We start from the raw sequence: 16,736 nt of genomic DNA, 5'->3' as shown, positions 1-16,736 counted from the left end.
TTTGTTAAGTTTCAGATTTCTAGAAATCTCGGATGAATTTCATTAATCACTAAAATGTGCTTAAATAAGCACTTACAGACAAACAAGAGAAGATAAGGATAAGATGGAAAAGATAATCCTAATCCTAACCTAGCAACCTAGCTAATCCAACCCAACTACCTAATCCAGATCTATTCTCTAACATTAGCAGTCCTAAATCACACACGTGGGTGCACCCTCAAGAACACACGCATGCACAAGGGAGAGGGGAACATATCAACAAAATGCTGTGCATGGATGCATGTCACATATTCTGCATTACATTAATTCCATAAATCAATTGCTTCACACACCTTTTTTCTTAACAAAGCAACCCTCGTTTCAGAGGCTCTCTACGTCTGACCATATTTGAGGTTGTTTTCGGAAGTTCTGTCAACTCAATTAGAATTGAAAAATTCATTTTCATCCCCACTAATTAAGATGGCAGAAATCAAGCAAAGGAAAACATAAATGAGGGAAGAAAGATGAGTGCAACGTGCAAGATAAACTATGGAAAATAAACAAGACCAACTCTTTAATTATTCTTTCTTAGTGAGGTTTATTCATCTTGGCAGGAAGAATTGAATCAAATTCTACAATTTTTTATGGTTGGGGAAAGCAGAAAAGCAGAGTATCAAACGGGCTAAAAATATAAAGATCAGGCTAAGTGAAGTATTGGTGGAGAAAAATACAAAAAAAAGCCTTCAAATATTACAGCAAGGTGAGGATGTTGTCTTGTGGTCTCCTTACAGTGTCACCTTGGAATTGATAGACCGAGCTCTGATGGAACAGACGATAAACAACTCCATCAGAAAAAGAACACCAAGAATTAAAAATCAACAAGAATAGACGAATGAAAATACGGAATAACTCATTCAAAATACAAATCCAGGTAATGAAATTCCTTCTATAGTATGAAGCTACTAGCAGTACAAGGTTCTGCATCCGATTTCACTAAAATAATGAGAAAAAAAGATAGAATTTGTCCTAAGACAGAGATGATCTTCTAGTAATGATAAATTCAAGAAGCTTGTGTAGGTGGTAAAAACAAATTGCCCGACCGACATAAGCATGACAGCATGGCCAAGGTCAACACCAATTGTCATTCTGAAATAAGCATGACAGCAAATCCAAGAGGGAATAAGAATGTAAGTCCATTAAACTAATCGAGGCATATGAAAGGAGCCCACCTTCAGCAAATGGTTGAACATATTCACGAACCATCAGAACCATCATTTCCATCTGGGAAAAGAGCAATTCGATTACATGCTAAATTATGACCAACAAGTGAAAGTCTCTTCTTTTTTTCACTAGTCGAACTCATGTAAATTTGTCTTATCTCTACAGATGAAAGTCTCTTCCTGAGAAAATTTACTTATCTGGAGCTATTAGTCATACTTCAAAATGCAGCCCCAGCCTGGAGCATATGATATACATATTTGCATATATTTTATATGAAAACTGACAAAACTAGTGGGTTGGGTGTCATGTGTCATAGACTCGTGATACATCCACTTCAGCCTCCCGTTTTCAGCTCTAAATCATATTCACACTAATTGATCCAACGGGCTAGTGAATGTGATGCATCTTAAAATCATATAGGCACAGGACAGAAACAACATACTGATTAGTAAGATACTGATTGTTGTTCAAGAAATGAACTTCTGGTAGCATAAAAAAAGGTTTGCAAATAAGTGAGCGGTAACAAATAATAAGAACAAACATTGCTAGTGGCTGGGATTGGTTTCCTTGGCTTGGATTGCTCCCCATATGTAGGTTAGTGGATGAAAGATAAAGGCTTCCTTTGTTTCCGTATCGCCCAAAGCACCATCCAGCAGAAGTTTTTGATGGAGTGGCCAGGAGATGCTACTCCACCCAACAGCATATCTTATCTTTGATTGTGACGTGGGCTAGAGTTCTTCCTGACTTCAGAGGTGTCTATTAATCTTTTTTGCGCGGTCTTGGGTTGAGATTAGATCAGAGTTCTTTGAACAGGAGAACAGACCTTCCCCTAGATGGGAGCCCCCTCCCCCGGCTTCATGAAACTCAATTTCGATGGATCCAGCTTAGGAAATCTCGGGCCAACAGCGGTTGGTACCACCAAGCCAGTTAGGAGTTACAGATGCGTCTGATGTGGAGGTGCAGATGCTATTGACTAGGATCAGCTCTGTCAAGAACAATGATCTTGATTGTTCGATTGTTGAAGGTGATTCCCACAATGTGTTTAGTTGGATGAGCAAGGGGACCAATTATCCATGGGGGTTCACTAATGTGATAGAGTAGGTCTCGGACCAAGTAGAGGGGCATGAAATCAAGTTCCAACACATTTGGCACTCAGACAATAGCGAGCCAGATCGGTTGTCCGGGCATGAGGTGGGAAGACATGGTGTAGAGTTTCTTTATTTTCTTCCCCCTTCACTTTTATTATGTTTTTACTCTTTTTGTTTGACATGTAGTCGACCACATCAGTCCCTTGGTGCCCCTTTTCTTTATATTAATAAATCGCTGCCATTCAATCATTTGTGGCTGAGAGATGGGGGCAACTCGGTGTTCATTATTGTTTTGCCCAAAATATGCCTTGCTAACCTCTCGAATGCCTTGATTAGGGGTGGAACACGAGTCGGGTTTGGTCGGGTTGCCGACCCGAGGAACCTAATTTTCCAACCCGAACCGACCCGATTTCCATCCCGACGAGGTTCAACCCGAACCAACCTGAGTTTTTAAGCTTTAAAAAAAAATAAAAGTCATAAAAAATGTTCGGTTGCACCCGGGTCGGGTTGCCAAACCCTCAACCCGAACCCGAACTCAAACCGGGTTGGGAAAAGTCAACCCGAACCTGATCTCAACCCGACCCTTTTTCAGGTTGAACTCCCGTCGGGTTCGGGTTGAACCCGACCCGAGTTGCACCCCTAGCCTCGATGAAGTAGATGGAAGCCGTTTTTCCTAAATCCTAATTGTCTAAAAGTTACAAGGTGTTAACCACAAGGAATCCCAAATTACAATTGTTTTTGAATGGTAATCCCAAAATACAATTTAAGACCATGATTAGAGGCATTTTGCTGGATGTTGGTGGAAAAGCCTAATAAAAGTATTACTCCAACTAGGGCAATATTTTGCACTCGATGCGGGGCAGCTCATATCATTTGAGGACAAACATCCAGGAATGATGGAAGACAATGTTCTGCACTGTATTAAAGTTCAGCCCAATGATGCCAGGCAGCTCACTTTGACTATCATTCTACGACAAACATCTAGGAGTAATGGAAGTCAATGTTCTGGACTGTCTTAAAGTTCAATTCAATGCCATCCATCAGTGATTCCGGCCTATGCTGGCCTATACCAAAATTGAATGTGAACAACCAACATCTTTGGAAAGTTTCTTCCCATCAACAAAGTGAACTCAAGCTCATGAAAAAAATCACGGATGGATGCAGCCAACCAGTGTCGTTCCGATTTAAAAGCAAAATGATTGGATGGATGCCGGATATGAGATAGATACAAACGATGCAGTTGGAAGATATAGCTCAATATATTCTGCATTTGGAGGATTTGAAGGACATGACTTGGGAAGCTGCCATAAACATTTTGACTAGGTAATAAGACAGGATAAAAAGGACATAAAGGGTTGCTTGGTCTAGGAAAGAAGTCCAGTCTTCACTACTTGGGGATTCAAGAAAATCATCAGAACAAAAGAACCCTTTCTAGCATAAAAGATAGGCCTGAAACTTGTAACTTTAAGGCTATTTGCAAGAACAAAGAAAGGTACTGCATTAACTGACAGTATTGTTAGAGACCAAGGTTTAAAATTTCGGTTTCGGTACCGGTTTCGACCGAAATTTTGAAATTTCGGTCAAAATCTGGTACAAAACCCCGAAAGTAATATTTTATTCAATATTAAATTTCGGTAATTTAGGCCAAAATTTCGGTGAAATATTAAAATAATATTAAAAAAAATATTTTTTTTGGGTCAAATTTCAGGAAAACCGAAATTTCGGTCGAAATAAATGACCGTTTCGGTTTTTATGGGTTTCGGTGTCGGTCTCCACCGAAATCCAAAATTTCGGATTTCGGTCGAAATTTAAAACCATGTTAGAGACTCAGATGTATCTACAGGTTGCGCGTATTTCTAGATTGAGTCTTCTGTAATCGATCCTTGATTTTTATCTTTACTTGCAACCATGTAGGTAGGGTTAGTATGCTTTCATATTTTTCCATGTGGGGATGTTTTATGTCATCACATGGTGTTTGAGAGGCACAAGACTCCTGTGAGTGTGTATCAATACTAGAAATTTGTCCTGGGCATGCTACCCTGGGGCTACATAAATATAGGAGTACATGCTGAGGCTGCATTAGGCTGTGTGAGACATCAGGTCAAACTGCAGCCTCTCCACACTGCCACCCCAAAAGAAATAAGAGCAAAAAAAGAAAAAAAGTCACTATTACAAGAATAATTTGATTGTACATTGATTGACACAATTGTTGTTCATGGACTTCGTAGTAGGGTATGCATAAATTTTATTTTTTTTGAATGGTAGGGTATGCATAAAGTTTTTTTATTTTTATGGGTAAGTTAGTGGTATGCATAAAGTTTACCACCACATATGTGAGAGATACAAGAGGATAGCAGGTGATGAGGTACGGATATGTGATGGCAAGAGGTAAGGAGGTGGCTTGATGAAATATGAGAAAAAGAGGACGAGATAAGAGTGAGAGGAGTAATGCAAGCATGGTGATAGATAGATCAGGAAAGGGAAATGTGACTGCATGATGTAAAGTTCCATCAGAAAAAAGAAGCTAGGTTTCTCTTACTACGCTAATCAACTTGACCATTTTGGATGTTTCATTAAATATGAGATAGATGAGAACAAGAGGACGAGATAAGAGTGAGAGGAGTAATGCAAGCATGGTGATAGATAGATAAGGAAAGGGAAATGGGACTGCATATCTTGAGAAGTAAAGTTCCATCAGAAAAAAGAAGCTAGGTTTCTCTTTCTACTCTAATGAACTTGAGCATTTTAGATGTTTCGTTAAATATTTGTAAAGTCAAAGAAATGTCATTCAGTGTGAGAAATAAAGGAATATAAAAAGGACATAAAGGAATCAAATAAATAAATAAAAAGGACCATCTATTCCTTATAAACGCCTCTGTGTTTGCGAAGGTTTTCAGTCAAAGAGGCAATACTGATATGCTAATTTATGCTAATTTTGAAATCCTAAATCTTGAGTATGATCTGATCCCATGCATCCATATTTGCTATCAATTGCATACCAATGTTTTGCAACAAGGGCTTGTAAAAAAAATTGGCCCATTACAAGAAGAAACCACTAGAAGCTTTGGGTGGAAGGAGGTGATACACGTGAAATTGCTACTAATTGATTTCAAATATAATGCCCTCACAAAATCAAAATAAAAAAGAAAAATACACACTTTTGATTATTAAATCTATGAATATTCATAAGAGTAACAAATATTTTTCCAGCTAGGAACTAATGAATAAGAGCAGTAAAAAGAAAGCAATGCAGAAGCTGAATGCTGTTATTTTCAAATCTTACATTTGAAGGATTTCCTATCTACTTCAATGAAACTTTTGGTGTGAATCATATTGATGGATTGAGGAAAGTAAAGGAATGAAACATCTGTCTTTTGTCTCTCTTGTATTAAACATATAACTAATTAAATGATATTGTCTATGTTAACAGTGTTCATACTCGAGATTGATGCTGTGAAGCATAATTTGCTGGTCCGTAAAAGCTCAGTTTATTTCTTTCAAGCATTGGAAAATTCATGTGCCTGCAGGAAGCAAATACTTTATGTTGGTTGCGGGAGACGAGATGACACTAACTCACAAATTAAAGTTGCAATTTCTCACACAAATATAAAGAAACAGTCAAATCAGTTCTGTTTTAAATATGGCGATAAAATTTATACCACTTTATATACTGGGACTGTAACCCCTCAGAAAATAACAACTTCATCTACCATGCATTTACAGTCACAAGGAAAGAATAGGTTGTTATGTACCTAGATGGACCCACTTGGGCTGAATAGATTAGTTTAGATTTGTGTGGAGTGGGTAGGAGTCTTATAGATAAGGATTATCTAGATTAGGCGTTTTTTTTAATAAATAACATGTATGCAGCCCCTTTTTGAAGGAATGAAGAAACTTGTTTGGGAAATCGTGTCTTTGTGCACAAAGGAGGATTGACCCTTCCCTCGAAGTGGATCAAAAGGCTGATCTACCCTCTAAGGAGATCAAATCCGTTGTGAACCGATTTGGGTTAGTAACATAAGTCTTCCCAGTAGAGAAGCAGAAGCTTGCAATGGATCCTAATCACAACAAGTGAAAGCTCTAAGTCAATGACCTTTTCTACTACCCAGATGTATATGTTTTAAAGCCCATGATAACTGCTAGGGAAGATAATTATTTCACTACAGAGAGTTCAAAATTTTGACAATCTGCAGGTAATACTTTTATTTTATTTTTTGCCGAAAACATGACAAAAAATCTTAAAAAACTGCAGGTATACAATACAATACATGTAAGCAGATCAAACAAGGAAAAGAAAATTAAACAAACTCAACATAAGTGTCATCTTTTTAAAAAATCTGATGAAACAAATAAAGAAAGCCGATTTCGAAAGTAAAAAACAACAAAAATTAGAGTCCTGGAGAGGTACGAGAGAGGGTACCCTGAGAAAGAGCGCGGGAATCACGCGAGTTCAAGCTTAGGCACGAGGTTAGCCTTGCAATGGCCACGGCACTGTGGAGAGGGAGAAGAGAGTGCACACATCCTAATTCGGAAGGTGATCTGTGGAACAAAGATGCGAAAATTAGGGCAAAGTTGAGCATGAAAATCCCTATTAGGTAGAAAGAGATGGATTTTTTTTCCAGTAAGTTTTTGTTGCGAAGAACTGACCTGGTGATGGAAGAAAAGCGACGAGGAATTGCTGAGCTGGATTTTCCTGCTGAGGGAGGGTTTGGAGAAGAGGTTCGTAGCTTAGATCTAATGGGGGATTTGAGGGAAGAGAGAGCTGTTCTGTTCATCAGTCTGTTGCAGGAAGAAGAAGCCATGATAATAAGACGGAGGAAAAAACTCTCGTTGGAATGCAACGAGAGGGCGTTTTGACGTGGGTTTAGGGTTTAAGGGGCTATTGTTTGTTTGGGTGGGGAATGGAAAGGAAAATAAATAAATCCAAACGCTCCAAACTCATTTTCCACGGAAATATTTTTCCAAGAAAACTCATTTTTACTTATGATGTGAAAGTGGTATTTTTTTTTTTTCTGCTAGACGCTTTCAAGTTTCAACTTGCATTCAGGTGGAGCCTCTCCATTGGAGGATCAAGATCAGCATGGTTTGGATGATGAACGGTTCAGATTAGAGAACAAGTGGGTCCCACTGTGTTTTGGCCTTCAATATGAATAAGCGATCCTAACCCTTCAATATGAAACCCCAGAAATAGGAACGCTCTAAGATATTATAAGAAGAAACGGCTTGAGAAACCGTACCATCAGGATCAATGGTGAAGATTAATTCTAAGGGTCCCACATGGGGACATGTATGAGCAATTAAGACCATTGATCTCGTAGGAAATCGATGTAGGGTGAATGGAGCACACAGAGACGGTATAGGATAAAGAACAACAAATATCAACTGTTTAGTGTTTAGGCTGTGTTTGGATCGAAGGAAAATAAAATTATGGAAAATAGTATTTCCCATGGAGAAATGATTTTATAGAAAATAAAATCCAGAATACAGCAGGCATGCAGCTTTGACTTGAAACAAGAGAAAAAAAAAATATAATTTGGAAAAATAAATCCATGACAAATGAGCTTACCAAGAAATAGAAAATTTATTTTCCATAAAATATATCCAATTTCTTTAATTAGCATAACAATACAATAGAGAACTCTCTACACATATGTGTAGGAACCGTTTTCTCTACAACTTAAGCCACATTAAAATCAAATACTTCCCAGCCAACCCAGTACTATCTAACAGGAAAGGCCGAAAGGAAGACTTGAAGAAGAAAATGGCCTCCCCTTCTGACACTACGAGGACATATAACAAGAGACCACCGTGAAAAACTTGCTGGGTCTTCTGAATTACAAAAGCAACCCATAGTGCCACACCCAAGAACAAAATTGTAATGAAGTTGAAGTAATCCTCTCTACTCCTCCTTCTCACGTTCCTCTTTGAAAACCTTAACCATGTCGTCAATCCGAAGAATTGTAATAGCTGCCTCGATTGCACACTGGAATAACAAAATTCAAAACCATATCACCCTCTAAATCGTGGATATGAAGGGAAAATAAAATAAAATCCCATGAAACAAATTTATAAAAAATGTTTTTCGTTTTTTTTTTTTCTTGGCGAGTAAGCTTGGGTTAGGCAAGACCCCGGCTAAAATATATTAGAAAGCAAGAAGATAGTACATAAGGAGCGAAGGCCGAAGAAGCCGGGCTAACAAAAAAGGAAAAGATTACATTCTAGCATAAACCGTGCCCACACTGTCTTTGAAAATAGAGTCTTGAAGCTCCGGAGTGCTCACACTCATACACAAGTCCTCTCCTTTTGCCGGGAAGTAAAAAAAAAAATGTTTTCCCTAATTGGATTGCAAGAAAAAAATTTTTGTGATGAAATTTTTTTCCTTTGAAAAATAGTTGATATGAAATTCTTGTCTCCTACGTGTTGACTACTTATCCCACTACTCTTCAGTATGCGGCACACAACCAAACAGAAAGGAAAGTGTGATGGCCAAGATAGCATATGAATCTCAAAATTGGGTCCCACTTAGTAACATCTATATGTAATCAAGTAACAGTAAGGCCTACAAAATCCAACGGTTCGTAGGTTTTATTATTAAGGTGGGCCCAACGAGTGACCGTTAGGAAATACCCCAACAGGTTCTTTCTCAGCTCTCCAACCTTTCTTTCGCGACATCCAAATCCCCACAAATTAACCATGTCCACATCGTTTCTCCCTCCCGCCTCCTCCACACTTCCCATCTCATCATACAGACCGCGAAACCCTAACCCTAGGAAACCGTACCCTTCGAGAAACCCTCGCCTTCAGAAATCCATCACCACCTGCTCAACTACTACATCCACAGACGAATCTCAACTCGCCAAAGCCGATCTTCTAGCCCTAATTTCAGACCAGGAAAGAGGGATCAAAACTGAGGGAAATCCATCAAAGAGATCAAAAATCATCAAAGCGATCGATGCTCTTTCAGTTCTCGGAAAGGATTTGGTCACTACAGATTCTTCACTTTCCGCTACTTGGAGAATGTTATGGACTACAGAAAAGGAGCAACTTTTCATCATTAAGAACGCTCGTTTGTTTGGAACCGAAACTGGAGACGTTTTGCAGGTCGTAGACGTAGAGAAACTCATTCTTAATAATGTAATTACGTTTCCGCCATCCGGTGTTTTCTTTGTGCGATCGAGCATTGAAATTGCGTCGCGGCAAAGAGTAAATTTCAGGTACGTTTTGTAATTAGGCTGTTTATTTATTTTTATTTTTATTTTTATTTTTGTTTCTCATGGAATTTATTGGGTTTTTGGTTTGTTAATTTGGGGGCAGATTCACGAGCGCGGTTCTGCGAGGGAAGGATTGGGAATTCCCATTGCCGCCTTTCGGGCAGGGGTGGTAAGAGATTTCTCACTTTCAATTTGGTTTATTTTGGTATTTTAGAGATGTGGTTCCAGGTTATCTTGAGACTGACAGGTATTTCATTTCTTGTTGAAATTTCTAGCTCATGAGAAGTACACTAGCGAAAACAAAGAAATTTAAATTTAAAGCCAAGAAAGAAATTAATCGATATTTTCAAACTAGTTTATTTTTTAATGGGTTTGATTGATTTTATAATGTTAGAAGCAGACTAGCTAAAACAAAGAAGTTTTAATTTGAAGCCTAGAAAGATAATAGACAAATTTGTCAAACTATTCTAATTTTAATGGATTCGAGTGATTTTATAAGGGAATGTCATGCAACTGTTAAAAGGATGTGAAGTTTCAGATATTATAAGAATGTGAAAGTTGTTAACTTTAAAATGAATGCGTTGGTGAAAGTTCCAGTGAATTATGTAGGCAATGAGACTTGCTACTTGCAATCACATAATTATTTAATTCAATTCAAAGCGAACGCATTGCAGTGATATTCATATCGAATCGACTTTGATTTATAAATAAAATAAACAAACAAGTACCCAAAGAAGTTGATTAGGCCTTTCCCGTGGATAAGTTTGCTGGCCCAGTAAGATGGCCATCCCATGAAGAGCGTGCCTCTGTTGATCGAGCAAAACATGAGAGAAGTGCAAGAATGAAGGTGGTCGGTTGAGGCCCCATGTGAAAATCATGAGAAAATGATGTAATTTTGCTGCCTCAATAATGAATTAGAAACTGCGTTAAAGACGTACAGCTCTGGTCTCTTTGATATAATACTTAGTGATGCTTTTTGTTTTGTAGAGAAATTACTCTCATCGTTATTTTTGTTTATTTATTCATTTGTAGAAGAAGTGGAAGGGGAAGAGACATTGAAGGAGCTTCCTATTTAGATCTTTAAGTGTTCGAAAAGGGAGAATAGATCTCTAAAGATTTAAGGATCTTTTCTTTAAAAACTTTGGTTGTGTAGTCATATGCTTATCCATATAGTTTTACTTTTACTAAAGTTGGGTGTTTCCATGTAGAACAAAAGAGATAGATTGGTCTTACACTCTTACTTATTGTTGTATATGCGAAGTCTTATCTACCTGTATCAGTAGACTCTTCTTTAATAATTTATAATATCTGATAATTGCTTGTATTTCACAATTTCCCATTTCTCATATCCCATACTAATGCAACAAAGTTAACTTATCAAAGTAAAAAATAGTATACTTTGCACCTGCCTTGGATGGTTTCTTGTAAAAAGCTTTTTCTATGTTGCTCTTTAATACACAGATCCTAATGCTTCCACCTTAGCATAAGTTAATGTCGTTTGAGTTTCAAAGAAATTGGAAAATCTGTATGATGTAAGAATATGGAGAAATATATTTGGGAAGAAGACGTATGCTAGGAAGCTACATACGTATGCTTGAAAGGTGTGGGTTAGGGTTTTGGGCAAGATTGATGGACAGAGTGTTTAGGTTGAGATGTGATGGGTAAAATAAAAAGAATAATTAGGGTTTTGAGTGGAAGAAAATGATTCACGTAGACGAACCCAACTAGAGCCAGGATTAGAGCCGGGTAGATTCCTTTCACCTTTTTCATGAAAATTTTCTAAAGGATTCATTTAGCCGACCCCAACTAGTTTGGGACAGAGGCTTTGTTGAGTTGAGTTGAGTTGCGAATTAGGGTTTTGAGGTTTTGGGCAAGGGAAAAGAATATTTCCAATTCTCTTGCTTATTATTTTTTAGAGGACACCAAGAAAAGAAGAGATAAAATAAGAGAAATCTAGACTTCATGTAATGAAAAAAATAAGATACTTATCTCAAGGCATTCCACCAAGAGTTTTCTTTGGCATTTCATAAAGATTATGCTAGAATCACAGTAGCAATACCCTAGGCATCACATTGAGGTTCCAGGCTTAGCACCTTGGAGAAGATCAATGCTTCGCACCTTGGAGAAGAAGGCTTCACACCCACAATTTTGCAAAGCAACAAAGAACAATCCTTTTTATTTATTCATCCATCCATAACATCCACCAGTAGCATAGCATCACCATCTATTATTCATCATCAAATAAAAGTGGTCTTAGGCTTCCAATTGATAAGAAAAAAGGAAGAGAACTAAAAAGTTCTAAAGCCCTAAATAAAAATATTAACACCTTTAAAGACTAAAATACCATCTAACGACTTAAAAGCTTGCTTCCTACTTAAATTTCCGTAATACATGTGTGGGGCCTATTTAAAACACTCATAACTCAAAAAAATTAAGAGATCTTGATGGAAAAATACTATGGCACCCCTATTATAGCTTAAGGGAGTAAAAAACCTCCAAAAATTAAAATTTGGACTTTAGGATGGTGTGCATCACAAATAGTCATACCACAACTGCAACATTCTGAGTTCAAAGGTAGAAGATAGAATCAGAAATAAAAGTGGTAGGACAATCGGGATCAACTTCAAAAAAGTATAGGCTTCCATGCTCAAGATCCCTCTTAATAAAAGTCATAGTCCCGAGGCTTTGAAAAAGAAACAAGATGGGAAAATGTTAGAGCAATTTAAAGATTTAGTTATGCTACTAATCGACAACAAGTTAGATGAGAGGTCTGACACTTGCAACACACAGGAAAGGATAATAAGGTGAATTATGAACACTACAAATGCCCGAGGCAGGGGTAAAAGACAGGCCAGAAAGACAAACCTGTCTAGTAGAATAATGAGGATCAAGACAGGCAAACTAGTGGGACTCACCAACCATATGGTTGGAGGCACTTGAGTCGATGACCTAGGTTTGGTGAGTAACATGAAATGCTTATGAGACTAGGGTACCTGACTGCGTAGAGGAAGGGTCAACAAGAGCAATCATCTCCTGCTTCCTGGCAAGTTAATCACTCAAGGATCTGATGTCAAGAGGTGTCTTGAGGATAGTTAGCATCAGAGGTTGCAACATGGCCATGGGCAACTGGAGAACGATCCTAAGATACCCATGAAACTTGTAGTAGCAGTGTCCCTCATGTTCAAAAACACCACAAAAAGTGCATGTGGGTCGTCCGCGACTACGACCATGACCTCTGCAATGTCCACTGTTGTTACGCCACGACCACGATCATTGCTATCATGACCCTAAGTATCAATGTTAGTGTGAGAATCAGTAACAAGACCCGTACAATCTGGAGTAATAGGAGTGGGAGAGGACATAGCAATCCGGCAAATAAACAGAGGCCACATGAGGCATCAGATCCATCGATATTTTTAATAGAGCCCTTCCTTTTCTAGTTTCAAATTACTACTGAATCTTTTTTTCCAGGTAACACAATGTATTTTTCCTCAGCATAAACATGGTATCTAATCAAAATAAATGTAGAAAACTCTGGATGCTCATTTATCTAAATCTTTTATAAGCTTTCTAATTTTCTGTTGAATATATGCTAGACCAACCCGTCCAAATTTTTTGATTTTAGAAAGTACAATTTCTGATCATAGCTGAAAATTATCCAGTGAACTGGAATTTGTCGATATTACTTAACCATGTAAGTGTTTGAGCACGCCCAAAGCTGAATATTATTGAACATTGGACTTTTTGTTAAAGCTATCTCTGTCAGTTATCTGAAGATGTATGTATGTTCCTTCATATGCATGGAAAGATAATCTCAAACTGCATATACGTTCAAGAGATTGGACGGAAACATTCTACTTTTTTCTTTTACTTTGTAAGGAATATATGCAAGTGATAGAGCCATCAACTCTTCTATCAAACTGTTGAGTTTGGCGTTGGTCAGTGCAAACTTGTTGATGAATTTATTTCCTCATTCCAATGTTTTTATCTAAATACTTACCACTACTGGATGAGCTGGCTAATCGTTGCTTGTTGCTATTTTCTCACATTTCAAACGGCAATCAAATTCACAATATTAGGTGTCCTTATGAAAAACTGGATTAAGAGCCATATGAATTGAACATTTCTATTTTATTTTATTTTTGGTCCATGTGTTGTACCTTTCTATCCCTAAAGGTCACAACTTCATTATTGCCGAATACTACTATGTCCATGACTGGTCCCAGGATATTTGGGGAAGAGATTTAAACCAAATCATTTCAATTGATAGAATGGCCAAGATATGATTATATATTTATATCTATATGGGGCTCAACATGCACAGAAATACAAGATAGACATCTGCCACATCTGATGCATAAATGTGCAAATTAATCTTTCCTGATAGTGGAAGTACATCCTCGTAACAACTCGGTCATATGTAAGGGTTCACACAAACACACCTTGCACCCAGCTCCTCAGGCTGGAAAATTATTGAAAATTGTTATGTATCATTTTTTCTATCATGCGGTGGGGAAAAGTGAAGCTTCTTGCAACAATTGAAACAGTAGACCATGTCTACTGCATTTAGGCTTTCTTTGAAGCAAGCACCAATAGTAGGAGAACAGTAAGACTTAATACAAGAAGAGAAATTGGAGACGGTTCTACCCACTTTCCAAAAGTGGTCATTTGGCACATATGGAAAGAAAGAAACAATCGAATATTTAAGGACCAAAAGTGAAGTTGGGGGAGGATTTTGCTTGAAATAAAAACCCATCTCATTGCATGGAGCAGAAGCGGCAAGGATAGACCTTCCTATAGCGTAGGAGAGACTCTTAGAAACTAGAAGGCAATCATATTCGAAAGAAAGAAGAAATCCAAAGCATCAACTTGATGGTGTCCACCTCCTCCCGGGTGGGTTAAATTTAACTTTTACGGTAGCTCAAAAGGTAACCTGAGGCGATCTGGGATCAGAGGCCCTTTCAGAGACTAGTAGGCGAGTGTTATCTTATTTTTCAGGATCAGCAGGTATTTCTGTCTCCAATGAAGCCGAAGTGAGGGTCTTCTTATGGGGTCTAAACTGGTATGCGGCTCATGGGTCCGGAGAGCCCGGACCGCTAATCATAGGAGGGGACTCATCGAACGTAATAGCATGGGCAACCACTAAAGCAGTTTGGCCTTAGACATTAGTGGACATCATCATGGAATTCAGAGACCTGGTCCCCTGATTGACCCAAAATTTCAGTATATGCGCCGCTCTGCCAATGAGAACGCTGATAATTTGGTGAAAGAAGGGGCTGATAGAGTTTGGACGGTTACTGTGCCAACTGACAATCCACAGTAATTTAAGGGGGACTAAACCAATTTCATCTTGTGTTGGGCAGGCTGGGTGGGATTAAAGATTGTATTGTAACAGTGGACACAGTATTAGGGACTGTTACTGAGTGGCTGTTGATCTCTGCTGCAGTTAACTTTGTTTATGTGGTTGTATAAGACCCACATCTTGTCCCTTTCTTCCTGTTGTGTTGTTGTGGGAATGAATAGATGTTACCTTTCTAAGAGAAAAAGAAAGAAAAAGCTAGAGGTTTAGCATATAGTTGCCTATTTGGGCTGTTCGGCATGAAATGGAAGGTAGAACAATGTTTTTAACACAAATACTTTTGGTACAACCCCCATTTTACGAACCTAGGTTACCCGGTACATCTCTGGAGTGCTTTTTTATACTAATACAAATTTTGATTTTGTATTTGCTGGCTTTAAAATCAATGTTATATAGAAACATATTGTGGTATGATATCCAGATTTATCATGGGCATGGTCCATTCATCATATTACTACCAAGCATCCTTGGGCTTTTCTTATGACAATGCATGATGTAAAAAACTCTTCAATCCTTCCTTGTACCTTCTTTATGGTTTTTATCTGAAAGGCAACAGTTCTAATCCATTCTTGCCACTGGTTGCAATTCTTCTTCTCCTCATGAAGCATATCTTATTTTTTTTGCCATTTAATAACAGTTTGTTCTTTTTCTTTGGTCTCTCTCAATCAAACTCATTAAAATTTCTTTTCTGTAGGTTTGAAACTGTCTACCTTGATGATGAGATTCGAGTTGTAAAGGATATACGAGATGATTATTTAGTTGTAGATCGTGCACCTTATTCTTGGAAAGAATGAACTGTAGAAGTGTAATTATTCCCCCTTTTTTTTTTTTTTTTTTCGCCGTTCTGTATGTGTTTTGGATGTCACCATGACTCCATGCCTACCACCAAAAGCAAATGTATTTACCCAATTTTTTTTTGAATGGCTGTTTACTCAATTATTTTATGAGTACAATTGCTAGCAATATGTTTTGACCACATATATGTATCAAGAATGGTCAAGTGACCACATATATTTATTACTCTTTTACTTGGGGTGTTGCTATTGCTTTGGATTTTCGTGATTGCTAGATACTTCGGATAAAATAATAGCTTATTTCTTTCTTCATGCTCTCGCTTGTGACTGCTTCTAAAACTATAGATTCTGTACTATTTAAACCTTGACTATCAGCTGAGCAATGCCTAAATCGGTTAATTTGCCTAAATCGGTTGTTCAGACCTGTAACAAGAGGGTGATCCTAAATTCTTGTTCATGGTTTGCCATGGGTAATTGTTGATATTCAACGGTGAAGATCCTGACAGTGGGTCGGGTCGGGTTGGGTTGACCCGTTGAGCAGATGCTTGTTACCTAGAAAAGCAAAGCAACCTATCGTTGTTCCACTCTACTGGCACCATACATCATTCATTTTCAAAGTCTATATTTGTTTTGTCTCTTTTTTTTTGACATAATACAATTATCAAATCTGAATATGCAATACAAAATGAATTAATGAATCAATTATAGATTGTGGTTTCCAACTCGGCGACATTCGTGAAACCCCCAAAACGGCAAAACTCATAAAAAACGTGAAATATCAATACATATTACTATATTAGTCTGGTTACGGGTCGGGTCGGGTTGCCCATACCCCAACCCAACCTGATTTTCGGTTTGGTTGACATTTCCCAACCCGGAAAAGTTCAACCCAACCTGCCCAAAAAATCTGGTTGAACCCGTCGGGTTAGAATTGACCCGACCCAAGTTGCACCCCTAGTATAAGGCCTTCAGGGCCGTACACTAGAGCGAATTGACGCTAGCATGGGATAAATTTACGTGCTAAGGACATATTTGTGGTTGGACCCAAGAGACTATTAGCCTTTGGCCTTGTAAAATTATGGTG

At 38.0% G+C, this 16,736-nt stretch overlaps 2 protein-coding genes across 7 annotated transcripts; one reads left to right on the top strand and one right to left on the bottom strand.

Moving 5' to 3' along the window:
• Nucleotides 1–506: 506 nt before the first annotated feature.
• LOC143876536 (uncharacterized) lies at nt 507–7,170 on the bottom strand. 6 transcript variants are annotated; one of them, XR_013250412.1, is made up of 5 exons: nt 6,936–7,170; nt 6,709–6,827; nt 5,728–5,809; nt 1,209–1,260; nt 507–798 (listed from the first exon to the last, which is right to left on the bottom strand). XR_013250412.1 is itself a non-coding variant. In XM_077378244.1 (4 exons), the coding sequence occupies exons 1-3, from the start codon at nt 7,088–7,090 to the stop codon at nt 1,232–1,234; spliced, it is 303 nt and encodes a 100-aa protein (XP_077234359.1). In that variant the 5' UTR covers nt 7,091–7,170; the 3' UTR covers nt 507–798; nt 1,209–1,231. The 6 variants fall into 6 exon arrangements, 4 of the variants coding, with proteins under 4 accessions (XP_077234359.1, XP_077234361.1, XP_077234360.1 ...); XR_013250411.1 differs by lacking the exon at nt 1,209–1,260; XM_077378244.1 differs by lacking the exon at nt 5,728–5,809.
• Nucleotides 7,171–8,925: 1,755 nt separating this feature from the next.
• Nucleotides 8,926–15,903, top strand: LOC143877307 (Plastid-lipid associated protein PAP / fibrillin family protein). Its single transcript, XM_077379302.1, has 3 exons — nt 8,926–9,502; nt 9,603–9,668; nt 15,553–15,903. The coding sequence occupies exons 1-3, from the start codon at nt 8,982–8,984 to the stop codon at nt 15,650–15,652; spliced, it is 687 nt and encodes a 228-aa protein (XP_077235417.1). The 5' UTR covers nt 8,926–8,981; the 3' UTR covers nt 15,653–15,903.
• The last annotated feature ends 833 nt before the right edge of the window (nt 15,904–16,736 follow it).

The sequence above is a fragment of the Tasmannia lanceolata genome, unplaced genomic scaffold (assembly GCF_043159265.1).
Source record: "Tasmannia lanceolata isolate RefF3 unplaced genomic scaffold, GAP_Taslan_0.1 ptg000005l, whole genome shotgun sequence".
NCBI lineage: Eukaryota > Viridiplantae > Streptophyta > Magnoliopsida > Canellales > Winteraceae > Tasmannia > Tasmannia lanceolata.
This window is presented reverse-complemented; position numbering and strand designations above follow the sequence as displayed.